The sequence below is a fragment of the Ceratotherium simum genome, chromosome 21 (genome assembly GCF_057802395.1).
Source record: "Ceratotherium simum simum isolate JZ-2026a chromosome 21, ASM5780239v1, whole genome shotgun sequence".
Taxonomy (NCBI): Eukaryota; Metazoa; Chordata; class Mammalia; order Perissodactyla; family Rhinocerotidae; genus Ceratotherium; species Ceratotherium simum.
The window spans coordinates 37505787-37521284 of record NC_141920.1 but is presented as its reverse complement, the minus strand read 5'-3'; the positions used below and the strand labels follow the sequence as shown (position 1 = coordinate 37521284).

At 36.5% G+C, this 15498-nt stretch overlaps 2 protein-coding genes across 3 annotated transcripts; both read left to right on the top strand.

Annotated features, from left to right (window-relative positions):
• Positions 1-1884: 1884 nt before the first annotated feature.
• Positions 1885-2063, top strand: LOC147914283 (uncharacterized). Its single transcript, XM_087445611.1, has one exon. The coding sequence runs from the start codon at positions 1885-1887 to the stop codon at positions 2044-2046; it is 162 nt and encodes a 53-aa protein (XP_087301737.1). The 3' UTR covers positions 2047-2063.
• A 195-nt stretch (positions 2064-2258) lies between these two features.
• Positions 2259-12283, top strand: MKKS (MKKS centrosomal shuttling protein). 2 transcript variants are annotated; one of them, XM_087445602.1, is made up of 4 exons: positions 2259-3246; positions 6255-6430; positions 7426-7503; positions 11533-12283. In XM_087445602.1, the coding sequence occupies exons 1-4, from the start codon at positions 2262-2264 to the stop codon at positions 11971-11973; spliced, it is 1680 nt and encodes a 559-aa protein (XP_087301728.1). In that variant the 5' UTR covers positions 2259-2261; the 3' UTR covers positions 11974-12283. The 2 variants fall into 2 exon arrangements, with proteins under 2 accessions (XP_087301728.1, XP_004433810.1); XM_004433753.3 differs by having other exon boundaries at positions 7393-7503.
• Positions 12284-15498: the final 3215 nt, after the last annotated feature.

Genomic DNA, 15498 nt, shown 5'->3' with positions numbered 1-15498 from the left:
GTCACATTGTTAGAAAGGAAGAGTCTTAATAGAGCTGAACGGACACTTCCAAACCTATTCCAAAAGCCAGCCTGGTATTTCATTCCATTTCATTTCTTTCAATTGTACCTTATTTTGTCTGGATCTAGACCTATGATCACAAGTTGGCAAATGTCAGCATCTTAAAATGATTTGGGAATCATCAACACTTTCAATGATTTCTTGCCTTCTTCTTTTATAGAGATATTAGCCAAAAGATGTGGTTACTGGTCTCACTACCACAAGACCGTTAGAGGTGCCAACTTGGCGTTCTACTTTTGAAAAGTTGCATGTCACTATTATGTATTGAAAATTTTTTTTAACTAGAGAAATCATTTTATTGATCACAGTTTCTATTGTGATTTGTGGTGTGTGTGTGTTGTGATGTGCAAATTAACATATGGAAGTCCCTTCACTAAGGTTTCATTTAAATGTGTTTCACAGATTTTGCTGAGTCTAAAATAACCATTGAAATACTATTTAAGTACTTTAGCTGTTCCTGGCATAAGATGAACAGAGACTTTTTTCCTCCTCATGCTATAAAAAAAGATGACTATAGCTTTATCATTGCAGGGAGAAAGCTGGCTATCATTGCCTTCACTTTATTTGGGTCCAGTTGCCATGGTTACAGCCCTTTAAATTGGGAGGAGTGGTAGCCAAAATAACACTTTGTATTATATTCTCTCATTCTCTTTACCTCTTTTTTGCACATCTTCAAATCACTTTTTTGGTCTGTATCATACTGTGTCATGGTCTACTCTAAGAAGTACTATAGTCTGGGTAATTCGGTTATTTTTATTTATGCTAAACACCATCCAAGTGGTTAGCACAGTTAGCATATTCCTGAAAATAACTAATAATTGGCTGAAACTTCACCTTCAAAGCACCCAGCCTCAACAGATAAGGTCCATGACCTGAGATTTTTATTCTTTCCGCACATTATTAAAGTATCCGAATTTTATGCCTCAAGGCACGCCATTTACAACCTTGTTAAGGAAACTAGTACAAGTGCTGGTATATTGGTATATGAACATTTATGGTATTTAAACTCTTAGAGATCAAATTGCAAATCAGATCCTGTTTTTCTCTTTGTCATCCAGCACATTCCTGGTTTTTATATTTATTGTCATTAACCAAAGTTTTGGGGAGGATTAGTTGTAGGACATCAAAACTGAAAATGGTTGATTGATAGGGTAAAACTACAGAAAATTAGCTCTGACTTTAGCCAAATATTTAAAACATGGTTTATTCTTTGGTACAATGTGTTGTGCAGACTTAAACAGCTACGTATAGACTATACTTCAGAGAGTGTCTGCAGTTGGAATACTAACAGTTATCTTGTTCTCATAATTATTTACAAACAGTATTTGATGTAAACGTACTTTTTTCAGACCTAAGGTTTCCAAGCAAACCAAAGTTATAGAAAAAAACATAACATTAGATCTTGATGTAAGAGAATAAAAACATTTGAGGCTTTTTTTAAGACTCAGAGACCCAAATTCTATGAGTTTTATAATGTAGCGTTTCTCTTTTAGAAGCATATCATATTCAAATAACTACTGTATGCTTTCTAGCTGTGTTGTTGTGCATTCCAAAATCATTAAAATATCAGCACTTTTTCTTGTAGGAATTCATTGAGGAATAAAGGAATGAATGATTAGTCTAACTAAGTGGATTTACGTTTCTCATTTTCTGGAGGAGTATGCCAGTTGGTAGTTCCTTTTTCTAAAGAAGGAGCAGAGGATTAAAATTAATTATTAAATTGTAATCTATAAAATGTTTTGGAATTATTTCTATAAAATATTTTATTTTTATTTCTTATAGAAAGAAGCAGCTTTGAATCTGAGCTTGATATTGAAAGAAGAGATGAAAAACATCAGTTGGATTAGAAAGAACTGGCTTCTTGTCGCTGGGGTTTCTTTCATAGGTGTCCATCTGGGAACATACTTTATACAGAGGACTGCAAAACAATCTGTGAAATATCAGTCTGGAGGAAACAACGTATTGTTGAATAATGAAGTAAAATAAATGTTTGGAATTACTAATATGTCATTAAATCATTACATGCTGATTAGCTTCGTAAACACGGAGCTATTTAATTTTATAGCCACGATGCTGCATATTCAGACTTTCATTCCTGAAGAATAATTTTTTTTAATGTGAAAACCCATGACAATACAATACATAGAAAACTATGGTTAACAAAATAAAAACTGTCTTCACAAATTACCACCTGAAGTAAGATGTCTCGTTTCGAAGCTAAAAAGCCATCATTGTGTAAAAGCGAACCACTGACAAGTGAGCGAGTTAGGGCCACACTTTCCGTCTTGAAAGGAATCGTAACGTCGTGCTATGGCCCTTTGGGTCGGCTGAAGCAGCTGCACAACAGCCTTGGAGGCTCTGTGTGCACAACCTCACAGTCGTCAGCCCTGCTCGCTAACCTCTCAGTCACCCATCCCATTTTAAAGATCCTGACAACTTCCATGCAGAATCACGTGTCATGCTTCAGTGACTGTGGCTTATTCACAGCCATTCTTTGCTGCAACCTGATTGAAAATGCTCAGAGAATAGGTTTGACACCCAGCACTGTCATTAAATTAAATAAACACCTTTTGAGGCTCTGCATCAGTTACCTCAAGTCTGAAGCCTGTGGTTGTCGAATTCCAGTTGACTTTAGTAGTACCCAGATCCTCCTTTGTTTGGTGCGAAGTATACTAACCAGTAAACCTGCCTCTATGCTCACCAGAAAGGAAATAGACCATATCAGTACTTTGATTCTGAGAGCCTTTTTGCTTACAATTCCAGAAAACACTGAAGACCACATCATTTTAGGAGAGAGTATAATTGTACCTTTAAAAGGTCAAAGAGTTATAGATTCTACTGTGTTACCTGGAATACTTATTGAAATGTCAGAAGTCCAACTGATGAAGGGATTACCTGTCAAAAAATCAGATTCCCTCAAGGTGGCACTCTTTTGTGCATCTTTATCTGGAGACCTTTCTGATACTGGAGAAGGAACTGTGGTGGTCAGTTATGGGGTTTCTCTTGAAAATGCAGTCCTGGACCAGTTGCTTAACCTAGGAAGGCAGCTAGTGAGTGATCATGTAGATCTTGTTATGTGCCAAAAAGTTATACACCCATCTTTGAAACAGTTTCTCAGTATGCATCGTGTTATTGCCGTAGACAGAGTTGGAGTGGCTCTCATGGAACCCTTGAGTAAAGTGACAGGTAAAAAGCATTCTGAGCTCTTGCTCCTTATGGTTAATAAATCACTTTTTTTTGAGCAGAGATATTCTTGGTACGTGTCACTGTTAACATCTTGAAAAATTTTAGAAGCCGCCAGCCTCGCAGCATGTGTATCATTTCTGGTAGCAAAGGTTGTTTCTGAAAAAGATCCTATATTGTTCGCTTATTAAAAATTGAATGATTATAGCTATTTTTATTAATTTTCAGCCCCAAAATGTATTGCGAGTTTATCATAATCTACAACTGTTAACCCCCAAATATTTTAGATTATTGAGAAATCTAACATCCTCATAATCATATGAAGTCTTTCACACTTCAAACAAAATTCTTCTACTTGAGGTTTTTTCAGATTTCTTAAATCACATTATATTCAGAAGGTAATTTAACTCAAGCAAAAACTGTACTTTTGCCTTAGTAGTGGTTTCTAAGTAGTAGGGGTGTGTGTGTGTTTTCTAGCTTTAAGTATCCCGAATATTTCCAGCTGAGCTCCTTAAGAACTGGGATCATCTTTTATTTTGAGCACTTACAACAGGCCTGGTCCACAGTAGGTGTTCTTAAATGCTTGTTGAATTGACAATAATGTATTTAGTAACATACAGAATTAGAATAGGCAAGAAATTCACTGTATTTCACAAACTCAGCAAGTTAAAAGCAGAAATGAAGTTGATAATCACCTGTTAGAGCCAAGGAAAAATGACAAACTGAAGAGTTCCTGATTTGAGTCATTCCTCAGTATCCCTTTAACTGCTTTCACAACCTATCAGACAATCATTTCATTCTGATTGATTGCAATTTTTAAGTTATTAGACTTATGCCATTGTTAAAGTTGACTATTTTTAGTCTTATTATCAGTCATCAAAAAGGAGTAGTATGTATGCCAGTGCTGAATACCCAATATCTCCGGGTTATTGTTCTATCTCTGTAAGACTGTCAAGTGATTGTCAAAGTGGAAATTATTAAGAAGTAAAGGACATAGTTCTTTGGAACTTATTGGTGATATTGTGGGTCAGACCTATATCCTTAAACATTTACTGGCTTTGCATGAATCGGGTGATTTCCAGTTGTGAATATTGAGTATTACAGATTATTTAGTCAGTTTTTAAAATATGAAGGCTGTTTCCATAGAAACAATATTATAAGTGGGCACTGGGTTTCCACACCAGCCCACAATTGTTATTTATCCCATATGTAACTAGAACATGGTATTAATAGCCAGTTTTAGTCCTGGATCTTGGCAGCAGAGACCTTTTGAGACAAAAGGGAAGGGGAAAAATATATATACCAGGCCCATGTCTCAATCTCAAGTAAACTAAGAATAAGTGAAGTATGCTTTGGGCCTAAGCCATCTTCCCTGGTGTATCTAGGTTAACATTACCTTCTTTCTCTCCCTTCAAACAAAATTACTCCTCTTTGTTGATGACCTAGGTTAAGTAATGGAGTTATTGTGCATGGGTGACTGGTGTGTGTGATGCTTGTCATGGCTTACAAAAGCATTTTTAGCATTTGGTTTGATTTATTTGTGGAGTAGATGTTATCTCCATTTTACTCTCCTATGGGGAAGCCCACCCAGAAAAATTAAATGACATGACTTGACTTGCTCCATGTCCAGTGGCTGATAAGCAGTAAAGCTGGATCCTCTCACTACAGACTCTGTTGTTTCCACCACGTGAAATTATACAAGATGTAGGCTTTTTTTTTTCTTAAGTTTTAGATCACTCAAATATTCCTCATTCTTTGAGACTTTAGAAGTAATGAAGAAACGACATTCAAAGAAGTGAAATTGTTCGTGATTATTTTCTGGGTTCTTACAAATTTTTTGAGCTGAAAGTGTTTTTAGGTATTATTGTTTTAACTCCATTAGTTTGAAAGCGGAAACTGGCCCAAAAGGGTGCATTGCTCAGAGTTATAGTTTTCATCTTCAGACTTGAAATGCAAACCGGTGCAGCCACTATGGGAAACAGTATGGAGATTCCTCAAAAAATTAAAAAGAGAAATACCTTATGATCCAGCTATCCCACTACTAGGAATCTATCCAAAGAACCTGAAATCAACAATCCAAAGAGGCTTATGCACCCCTATGTTCATTGCAGCATTATTCACTATAGCCAAGAAATGGAAGCAACCTAAGTGTCCCTCGACTGATGATTGGATAAAGAAGATGTGATATATATACACAATGGAATATTACTCAGCCATAAACAAAGACAAAATATTGTTGTTTCTTGTAGAAGTTTGGCATAGTTTCTTTTCTTATATAACTTTACTACATTTAGAAATTTTGGAAACATTCAAGTCATCCTAACTTCTCATTTATTCATATTTTTATTAATTTGTGCTTTGTAAAATTTTACTGTTTTATCTGTGCAGGAGGGAGGGCAAAATACTTATATAAAAGAATAACGAGATAATGTCACATACTTTATTTTGGCATAATTTAGGTAGCTATTTACATACAAACTGTTGTTAGGCAAAAAAAAAAAATTTATACATTCACTAAATAGAACCCCAAAGGAATTCAACTACACAGCTATTTGCATAGTTTAATTTGTGTGTTTTAAGGTAAAAATAATAACGCCTTTAAAGAAAAATAGCCTGTCCCCTCATTTCACCGTAATTCGACGTTAGTGGGGCTCTTAATTTTGGGTCTCTGATCCCTGAATGGCTTCCAGGGTTCCTAGACTTCCTGGAAACATATGCAAAATAGTGTGTGATTTTTTCTAGAGAGTACAAAATAGTTTCTACCAGATGTTCAAAGTCTGTAAACCAAAGAAACGTCTGCTTTATTTGCATATCATTTTAATAGCAGAATGCTACTTATTTCATAGGTTTAAGAAGATGCTTCTTGTTATTTCTTTATCCTCGATTTCATATTTTAAATGATATGCTTGTGGGACTTTTATATGGACTAGGAATAAATATTATAATTTTAAATAATTATATGCTCCATCTTTACTCATACATTTTCTGTTTTCTAAACTTTTAAAAAATAGGATCACAGCCTATTGGTTCTCTGGGCTCAATCTCCCCTAGTAGTTATGGAAGTGTGAAGGATTTGTGCACTGCAAAATTTGGCTTCAAACATTTTTTTCATCTTATTCCTAATGAAGCAACTGTCTGCAGTCTGCTTCTCTGCAACAGAAATGACACTGCCTGGGATGAGCTGAAGGTAGGTAATGAACTTTGAATTCCAATCTAGGGGCTGAGGCAGGGATTAAATAGTCCCTTGGACAGGTACTATAATTATTTTCATGTCAGTGAGCTATGTTTTTTTTTTCTTCATAACTTCCCTAAGTGGTATAGAAAGCAAAAACAACAAAAATATGAGAATTAAAGTCACAAGTAAACTGACCTAATTGCCTGTGACATTACATTAGCCTTGGCATGTGTTGCCATTTATTATTTCGAGCATTTGCAAGCAATCTAAAGGTCCTTGACATGAACTTTTCTTAAGAAATTAACTTGAATTGTATACTCTTTGATGTGAATGTGAATGTAAATAATTCACTAAGTGAATAATTCACTTAGAAAATGAGTTCCCTAGTCATACCCATCATCCACCTCTTAACAGAACTTGTTCTCTACCAGCAATAACACATGCAACTTTTATATAAGGGAAGTGATAATCTATGGTATTGGTCACAAGCTTGAAGATTCATGTATGCTCAAGGATGTATCCTTGGTGAATATTGAAGGTCTCTGTGTTTTTATTACTGCTGGGTTGTAGCTATATTATCATCTCCATAGCAACTTAAAATAAACTCTTAGCATTTATACAATTAATTTATTTAGACTGAAATAATTTTTGTAGTAGAAGTACTAGCAAACCTTGCTGACCGAGTTTTTGAGGCTATGCATTTGTGAATCTCAATTTGAAGAGCTAAGTGTATATGAAAAAAGATATTAATCTGGTCCCTGAAAACACACATCTGGCTAAAATATTTTTCTTAATCTCTAATCTTTATTATTCCAAAATGTATTCATCACATTACAACCTTGGCAATACAGGTTTTGTTCTTTTGCAGTTAAAATCAGGCTCTTTGAAACCACTAAGTTACCGTGAGAACATGGTTATGTTTCTTTGTGTATCTGATGTCAATGTCCACTTCTGATGATTTGGGGTTTTTTTAGCTCACGTGTCAAACAGCACTGCATGTTTTGCAGTTAACACTCAAGGAACCGTGCGTTTTGTTGGGAGGAGGCTGTACAGAAACTCACTTGGCAGCATATATCAGACACAAGGTAGGTTAGATAGTCCTACTCAGACTATCTCAGTTCTCAGCAATATTCATTTTATGAGATGATAAGCCAAATGATAATACCCTAGAGCCTTCAATGCTTAATTTCTCAGTAGTCTAAATCAGGTATTATATTTGAAAACATTTGAGGAAAATAACATTTGCAAATATGAGGTAATATCTTTATCACAATGATTATTATTAATCCAACCTTTTAGCAAACGATCACATTCTTTGAATATTGTCTAAATAGACTGCATGTTGAAATGAGCTTTCTGTTAATGGGAGTTGTCATATGAGAGATCTCTACTGCTGTGTACAATAATAATTGATATTCACAATGACAGTGTTGAGATTCTACAAAATACTTCAATACCTCCTGAATCATCAAGAAAAGAATTAATTTCATTTATTAAAGCATTCCAAGTGTTAGATTCTATTATAATTTTTAAATTGGTATTCATTTTATGATACATATTAATTCTATCAAATAGAATTTTTTTATTAATCTAGGAAACTCCATTTCCTGACAATAGTCAGATAAATTTAGTGCATCATAGTTCTGATTAATTACTTCATAAATACTGTCCTACTTTATTTGAAAATGGACACACAAGGTATGTGTTTTCCAAATATTTGCAGTTGATTCTTTGGTTAGTTAGGAGTGTTATCAAGAGACTCTGCAGGGCTTCCAGTGGATGCCAGGAACTGGAGAGAGTATAAATGTTTTTTGTAGACATGCCCCACCCTGCTTCCCCACATAATTTAAAATCTATTTGATGATAAAGCCCATTCATGAAAAGTTATCAGAATATATGTTATGAAAAACAAAATCAGTGCCAGTCTATTGATGTTAAATGGACGATAATATAGTCTGCAAATGGGATTGAGTAAAGAAGAAAAAGGTTTTTGGAAGAGGAAGGTGTCTTGAGTAGGATTTTGAAGAAAAATATAGCAGTGAAAATATGGGAAAAGAATATACAGTAGAGATTATCTCATTTGGTTCAGACCTCCTGGGCAAAAAAATAGTGGTCACTGTTTTTAAGTAAACTTAAGTTTTTAATTTTAGGATATGGGTTTTTAACTGTCATTCAGTTATTAGTTTGCTAATATGTTACTTTTTCTTTTACCATGAAATTTCTTAACCTGTTTTATCTTGAAGTCTGCTTTGTCTGATATGAGTATGGCAACACCTGCTTTCTTTTGTTTGCCATTAGCTTAGAGTATTGTCTTCCATCCTTTCACTCTGAGCCTGTGCTTGTCTTTAGGGCTGAGATGTGTTTCCTGGAGGCAGCATATTGTTGGGTCTTGCTTTTTAATCCATCCTGCCACTCTGTATCTTTTGATTGGAGAGTTCAATCCATTTACATTTAGGGTAATTATTGATATATTAGGGCTTAATGTTGCTGTTTTGTCACTTATTTTCTGGTTCTTTTGCGTTTCCTTTGTTTCTTGTCCCATTTGTTTCAGACTGCCAATTCAGTTTGGTTGTTCTGTCTTATGACTCTTCTAGTTTTCTCTTTGTTTATCATATGTGATTTTGTTTTGATTATTTGTTTAGTGGTTACCTTGAGGTTTGTGTAAAAAATCTTGTGTATGAGATAGTCCATTATCTGATGGCCTATTTCCTTATACTAAGTCAATTCAATCACTCGCCTCTTCCCCTTCTAAGTCGTTCTTGTTATATCTATCTTGTGTTGTGGCTGTGTGTTTACAGTGATGAGGTTAAATTTATTTTTGGTGAATTCCTTCCTTTGATCTTTGATTTTGGTATTTAAGTGGTTGCTAACCTATTCCAGTAAAGATCTCCCATTTTTCTGAGTTTGTCTACCTATTTTTCTCCTTGCTCCAAGCTTTGTATTCCCTTTCTCTTCTTTTTTTTCAGGCCTGAGGGCATTGAGTGTTTCTTGTAGTGGGGGTCTCGTGGCCATGAACTCCCTTAGCTTTTGTTTATCTGGGAGAGTTACTATTTCTCCATCATATTTGAAGGATATTTTTGCTGGATAGAGTATTCTTGGCTGAAAGTTTTTGTCTTTCAGTATTTTGAATATACCATTCCAGTCTCTCCTAGCCTGTAAAGTTTCTGTTGAGAAATCCACTGAAAGCCTGATGGGAGTTCCTTTGTACGTTATTTTTTGTTTTTGTCTAGCTGCCCTTAATATTGTTTCTTTGTCCTTGACTCTGGCTAGCCTTACCACTACATGTTGTGGAGTGGGCCTTTGCCTGTTGATGTATTTAGGTGATCTGTTGGCTTCGCTTACTGGTATTTCCTGCTCCTTCCCCAGATTTGGGAAATTCTCAGCTATTATTTCCTTGAATAGGCTCTCTGTTCCTCTTTTCCTCTCTTCTCCCTCAGGAATACCTATAATTCTTATGTTACATTTCCTAATAGAGTCAGATATTTCTTGGGGTCTTTCTTCATTTCTTTTTAGTCTTAGTTCTCTCTCCTCTTCCATCTGGAGCATATCTGTATTTTCCTATCCTATAAAATGCTAATTCTTTCCTCCATATTGTCAGCTCTGTTCTTTAAAGATTCCAGATTCTCCTTTATCTCCTCCATTGTGTTCTTCATCTCCATCACCACTGATTGGTTTTTCTTTATGATTTCAATCTCTTTTGTGAAGAAACTCCTAATGTCATTGAATTGTTTGTCTGTGTTGTCTTGTATTTCGTTGAGTGTTTTTATGATAACTATTTTGAAATCTCTGTCACTTAGGTTATGGATTTCTGTGTCTTCAGGGTTGGTTTCTGGGTGCTTGTCATTTTCCTTCTGGTCTGGTGATTTCATGTATCTTTGCATTGTGGTTCCTGTATTGGCTTTGTTTTCCTCATCCTGGAAATCTCTGGTTGCAATTTCCACCCCCCACCACTGTGTGGGGGTAAGGGGCTGTGTAACCTGAGCCCCCTGCATTCTGCCGCGGTTTTTTGCTGCCATCCGCGGGTCACTTGGTCTGGTCTGGTCGGCCGAGCTGCAGGGTCCAGTTTGCCGGGGGTAGGGGGGGTGCTCTCTCTTTTGCCCGCTGAGTCCCTGGCGTGGGGGGCTTCTCATTTGCCCCTCGTTATCTACTCTCTGGGGTGCTCAGATGTTGATGGTACCCTGTAGCAGTTCTGAGTCCTCTGTGTGGGAGTTTCCCACTGGCCGAGAGACCCTGAAGAGCTACGGTTTCCCGGCAGAGGGCCACCCCTCCCCCCTCTCTGGGAGCCGCTGACCGGGATCGCTGATCTGATGGGGAGGGAGAGGAGTTCTCCTTACCTCTCCTCACTTCCTCCAGGGGCCCAGCACGTTCCACTCTCAGATGTACAGCAGTGTGGATCTTTCTGATCTTGCTTTTCACTGTCTAGGATTCTGTTGTTGGTCTGTGACTGTTCCTTTTGTTGTATCTCATTGGGGGAAGAGTTTACGGGAAAGCTCAATCCGCCATGACGCTGACGTCACTCCTCACCATGAAATTCCTAGGATAAACTTTTTAGAATGGTGGAACCAAAAAACCGTCTAAAGTCATATTACCTTTTCATTAATTTAAATAGAACAATATTTATTTTTAAAACATTGATGTGAAAACTACATGTCCCTAAATCATTTTTTCTTAATAATATGTGTGTTCTCATTTTAAAGAAATCTCAAATATTTTGCCAAGTATAAATAAGTACTTCATTTGGGACATCAGTCTTGAGTAACTTCCTATTGTGTGTATAAAAACCTGTAGTACATGCACCATGCCTTGTCCTTTATATATTAAGGAGGCACCACTGGGCAGTCATTCAGAATAAGTTGTTGATGGGGTTTAGTCTGATTCATTCATTCTGATAACATGACTGGTAGCATACATTTTTACTATAACCAGCCAGGTTAAGGTATTATAGCCTGCCAGCTCACCCACACATGTCCATTAGCATTGTGCCAAACCCCTAAGTAAATGAAAGTAAGTGGTGTCTTTATGAATAAGGGTTTGATCAAATATTCTATTTTTCAGATACATATTTATAATATTAATTGCTCTGCCTGTGTTTTCAATGGTTTTATTGCTTTTAGACTTGTAATGAGCCAGAAAGCATTCTTAAGGATGAAGGATGTAATCAAACAGAACTTCACCTAATTACTGAAGCGTTTTGCAGTGCACTAGAATCTCTCGCTGCCTCTTTAGAACATGATGGAGGTGAAATTCTCACTGACATGAAGTATGGACACTTTTGGTCACTTCAGGCAGATTCTCCCTCTATTGTCAACTGGCCAGATTTGCTTTCAAGATGTGGCTGTGGCCTCTACAACAGCCAGGAAGAGCTCAGCTGGTCTTTCCTGAGGAGTACTTGTCACCCTTTTGCGCCACAAACCTGCCTTCCACATGAAGCTGCAGGCTCAGCCAACTACCTGACCTTGGACTGTTTTACTGCTAAGCTTAATGGCCTACAGGTGGCTGTGGAGACAGCCAATTTGATTTTGGATCTTTCGTATGTCATTGAAGATAAAAACTGATATCAGAGAATAGCATGTTTATATTACCAAAAAAAACTAGTCAGGTGTCAATTAAGAAAAATATTGAATGTACTTGTTCTCTCCCAAAGGCCTGTTCTGCATATCTGGAAAGATGATTCATAAAATTATAGATTTACTTAAGAAAAAAAGGTATGATTCTTGAATAGAAGTACCATAGAATAATGAAAATATGAAGCATTATTAAAGATATTGTAGTTATCTTAGGGATTCCACTTTATATTGTTCTGAGTTTTTGTTGTTATTTTGATATCCTAAGAATATACAGAAATAAAAAAAATTTCCTAATCTATGCTCTAGTTTGCATATACTTATAGATATTTTTTAGTTTGTAGTAATTACATACGTTTAAAGTGTGAAATTAGATTCCAGAGTATCACAAGGCATCCAGTACATATTGCTAAATCAAAAGAAGCATTCCAACTGCACATTTAGTAAAATTTAAGTGTTCTTTATCTGAGACTATATCATTCAGTGGTTAGATAACTGCTGTAGAACCTGGTCTACCTGCAGTTGCTAGTTTGTATCACAGTTCTTCATTTTTGTTATTTTGAGAATGTGTGATTAGGAAAAAAATAGATTTATATAGTAACTAAGCAGCATAGAGAAAAGAAGTGGAAAATTTATTTCTCTAGTTCAGTCAATAGTGCAAAAAATAAACTAGAAAAGCTCTCATATTCGAAGTAGAGACACTGATGTTTCACCAAGGAAAGTAATTTGAATTTTATGCAAATACAAGGTATATTGATAAATTGAAGAAGAAATACAGAATGCAGCTAGAGGAATAAGTATGGAGCTGTAACAGATGTTATATTAAACTTTAGGAAAACGTTTAGAAAATTTTGGGAAAATTAAACAACCCAAGAGTCAGTGATCAGATCTATAGACATGGTAGAGGGAGACAGAATTTTTAGGCAATTTCCTCTAGTACTCTTGTAATCCAAAAGAATTTTTACCCTGAGCTGAAGAAAAAATTGCAGTACAAACTCAAAGCGATGCAATATATATTGAAAAATCAACTACACCTCAAGCTTCATAAAACATTTCTCAAAAATTTTATTTATTTTATTATTAGAGTTGAATTAGAGGAGCAGTGTGGTAGGCAGCCTGTAAGTGACGCCCCCCCCCCCCCCCACCGCCGTGGTTTTCAGGCCCTTGCATAATCCCCTCCCCTTGAGTGTGGGCTGGGGGTAGAGATGCCTTCAACTCTCCTATTTCCCCCCTCTGTGAACAGGAATGTCTTAATGCGGTTATCCTATGTCTGATCCATCATTGTATGTTGGCAGATAACTTGTCTTCTTAGCTTCATGAGTCTACAGATGTAGAGGAACTGTGCTCAAAGAGCTGTACTTAAGGAATTACACCTAAGGAGCCTCGCCCACCCTGACCTGGTTTCTGTGATGAGATTCCGGACTTAGAGCTGAGGTTGTAATACAATGAGACTTTTGAGGATCTGGGGAGGGTGAATATATTTTGCATGTGGTGGGCAGCCTCTAAAATGGCTCCCAATGATCCCACCTCCTGGTAGTCCACCTTTTGGGTGTGGGTGGAACTTCGTGACTAGCTTTTTGATGAGTAGAATCCAGCAGAAGTGATGGGATGTCCCTTCCGATATTAAGTTGTAAAAAGATGGGCTTGTCTCTTGATCTCTCACTCGCTCACTCTGTTGGAGTTCAGCTGGCAGGTGGGGAATTGCCCTGTGGAGAGGCCCGCATGGCAACAGACTGAGGGAGGCTTCCAGGCAACAGCTCCCAAGGAACTAAATCCTACCAACCACCACGAGAGTGAATTTGGAAGCAGATCCTCCCTAGTGGAGCCCCAATGGTAGCCTCTCATTGCACCGGCATGAGAGCACTGAGGCAGAGGACCTAGCTAAGCCACTCCCAGAGTGATTCCTGACCCACTAAATCTGTGAGATAATAAATTTTGTTTTAAAGCAAGGTTTGGGTGTAATTTATTATGCAGCAATAGACATCTAATAAAGGCAGGAGTAAAAGCTTATTTATAATTACATACTGAAATCTTGGTCACACAAGTGGAAAAAAGCATTCTTGATGCCATGCCTTTGTATTTTCCCTATCACTCCAAACATAAAGGCAGTGTTCTTCATCACACACGAGGTTTCTACATTCACTTAAGACCGTGGGTCACATAGGAATGTGGGAGTTGTCCTGGGTCTCCTTGGCCCTCTACTGCATTTCCAGTTGCTCGAAGAAGGGGTGCCATGGCGAACCTCTCCAACTGACCTTGTACGTCAAGAGTCTCCACTTCTCATGGTAGCCATTTTTAGCTCTGTCATTTTGAGCTTTGCCGTAAAATTCAATTACATTCCTTGGTGAAACATCAGTGCTCCCATTTGAGTATGTCATAAATTTGTTGAAATATTTTTATAAATTTGTGTTTCCTGAAGTTGTGTACAATCTTTACTAGAAAATACTGTAAATAAAAAAAAAAAAAACACTTCCTTAACAATTCAAGAGAATCATCATTCAAACTCAGATGGTAAAATATGAGATGAAAATTCTTGCTGAAAATAATTTCAGAAGAGCTCATTTTGACAGAAATAAATGACAAGGAAAAACAGCAACTAAGTTAATCCTCAGGCACTGTTTTGTGACTTAAAGTAAGATTGAGGTCTGAATATTGCATTATGTTGTTCTTCGGGAGACAGAACAGGAAACCCTGATTGCTACAAAAAGAAAAGGGAAAATGAGCAGAAGAGAAGGAAGTCAGTGACAGCTGCTTGGTACTTTTGTGGGACTCAAGATGTGAAGCATTAAAGGTTATTGAGCCATGGGAGTCCAACAGGATTAGCATCTTATCAGTCAAAAGAGGGTAGGATCTTGGGAGCAAGGAAAATATTGGAGAACTAACACAAATTAAAAGAGTCTTTTAAGTCAAAATACTTATTTGGTCTTACAAATACCCCAATTCCTTAAATCTTACATTTGTACTAAATTAGAGAATCTTTATAAGTTAGACATTTTAAATCAACCATTCAAGTGAAGCATTTTCCATAGGGTATTTAAATTACATACTATTATATCTTTTATTATGATAAGTATCCTTGAACTCATTTAGTTTGTATAATCAAAGCCATTTAGGCATTCACATAATAGAAAATAAAATTTAAGTACTCCTATAAGATCCATCAAATTCTGTATTACATCGTTGAGCAGTTCTTTGGATAACTTTAAAATAAAACTATTGTTTGCAGTCACGTAAATTATGCGGGTTATTGTTTGAGAGTATCATGTACAAAAATCACTTTCATAATCAATACAGGTCCTGTCAAAACATCCAATGCGTTAGGTTATTCCTTTCTGATAATCTTTGGGGAATAGTCAAGGAGACTAAACATCTCTTACAGGGCTCTATTTCAGCAGTCTAAATAAATCTCTCTCTTCATCTGAAGGAAAAGGCAAGTTTGAACATCTGATATCTTTATAATTTTTTTTCATAAATGTTTCCACTTAGTAACTATGGTATCCCATAATCCTTGGAAAT

Excerpts from the sequence above, each read along its gene's own strand:
- LOC147914283 (XM_087445611.1), top strand. The coding sequence starts at position 1,885 with ATGAAAAACATCAGTTGGATTAGAAAGAACTGGCTTCTTGTCGCTGGG.
- MKKS (XM_004433753.3), top strand. The coding sequence starts at position 2,262 with ATGTCTCGTTTCGAAGCTAAAAAGCCATCATTGTGTAAAAGCGAACCA. Across the intron at positions 6,431-7,392 it reads CTGCCTGGGATGAGCTGAAG|CTCACGTGTCAAACAGCACT; the intron begins GTAGGTAATGAA and ends GGGTTTTTTTAG. Across the intron at positions 7,504-11,532 it reads CAGCATATATCAGACACAAG|ACTTGTAATGAGCCAGAAAG; the intron begins GTAGGTTAGATA and ends TATTGCTTTTAG.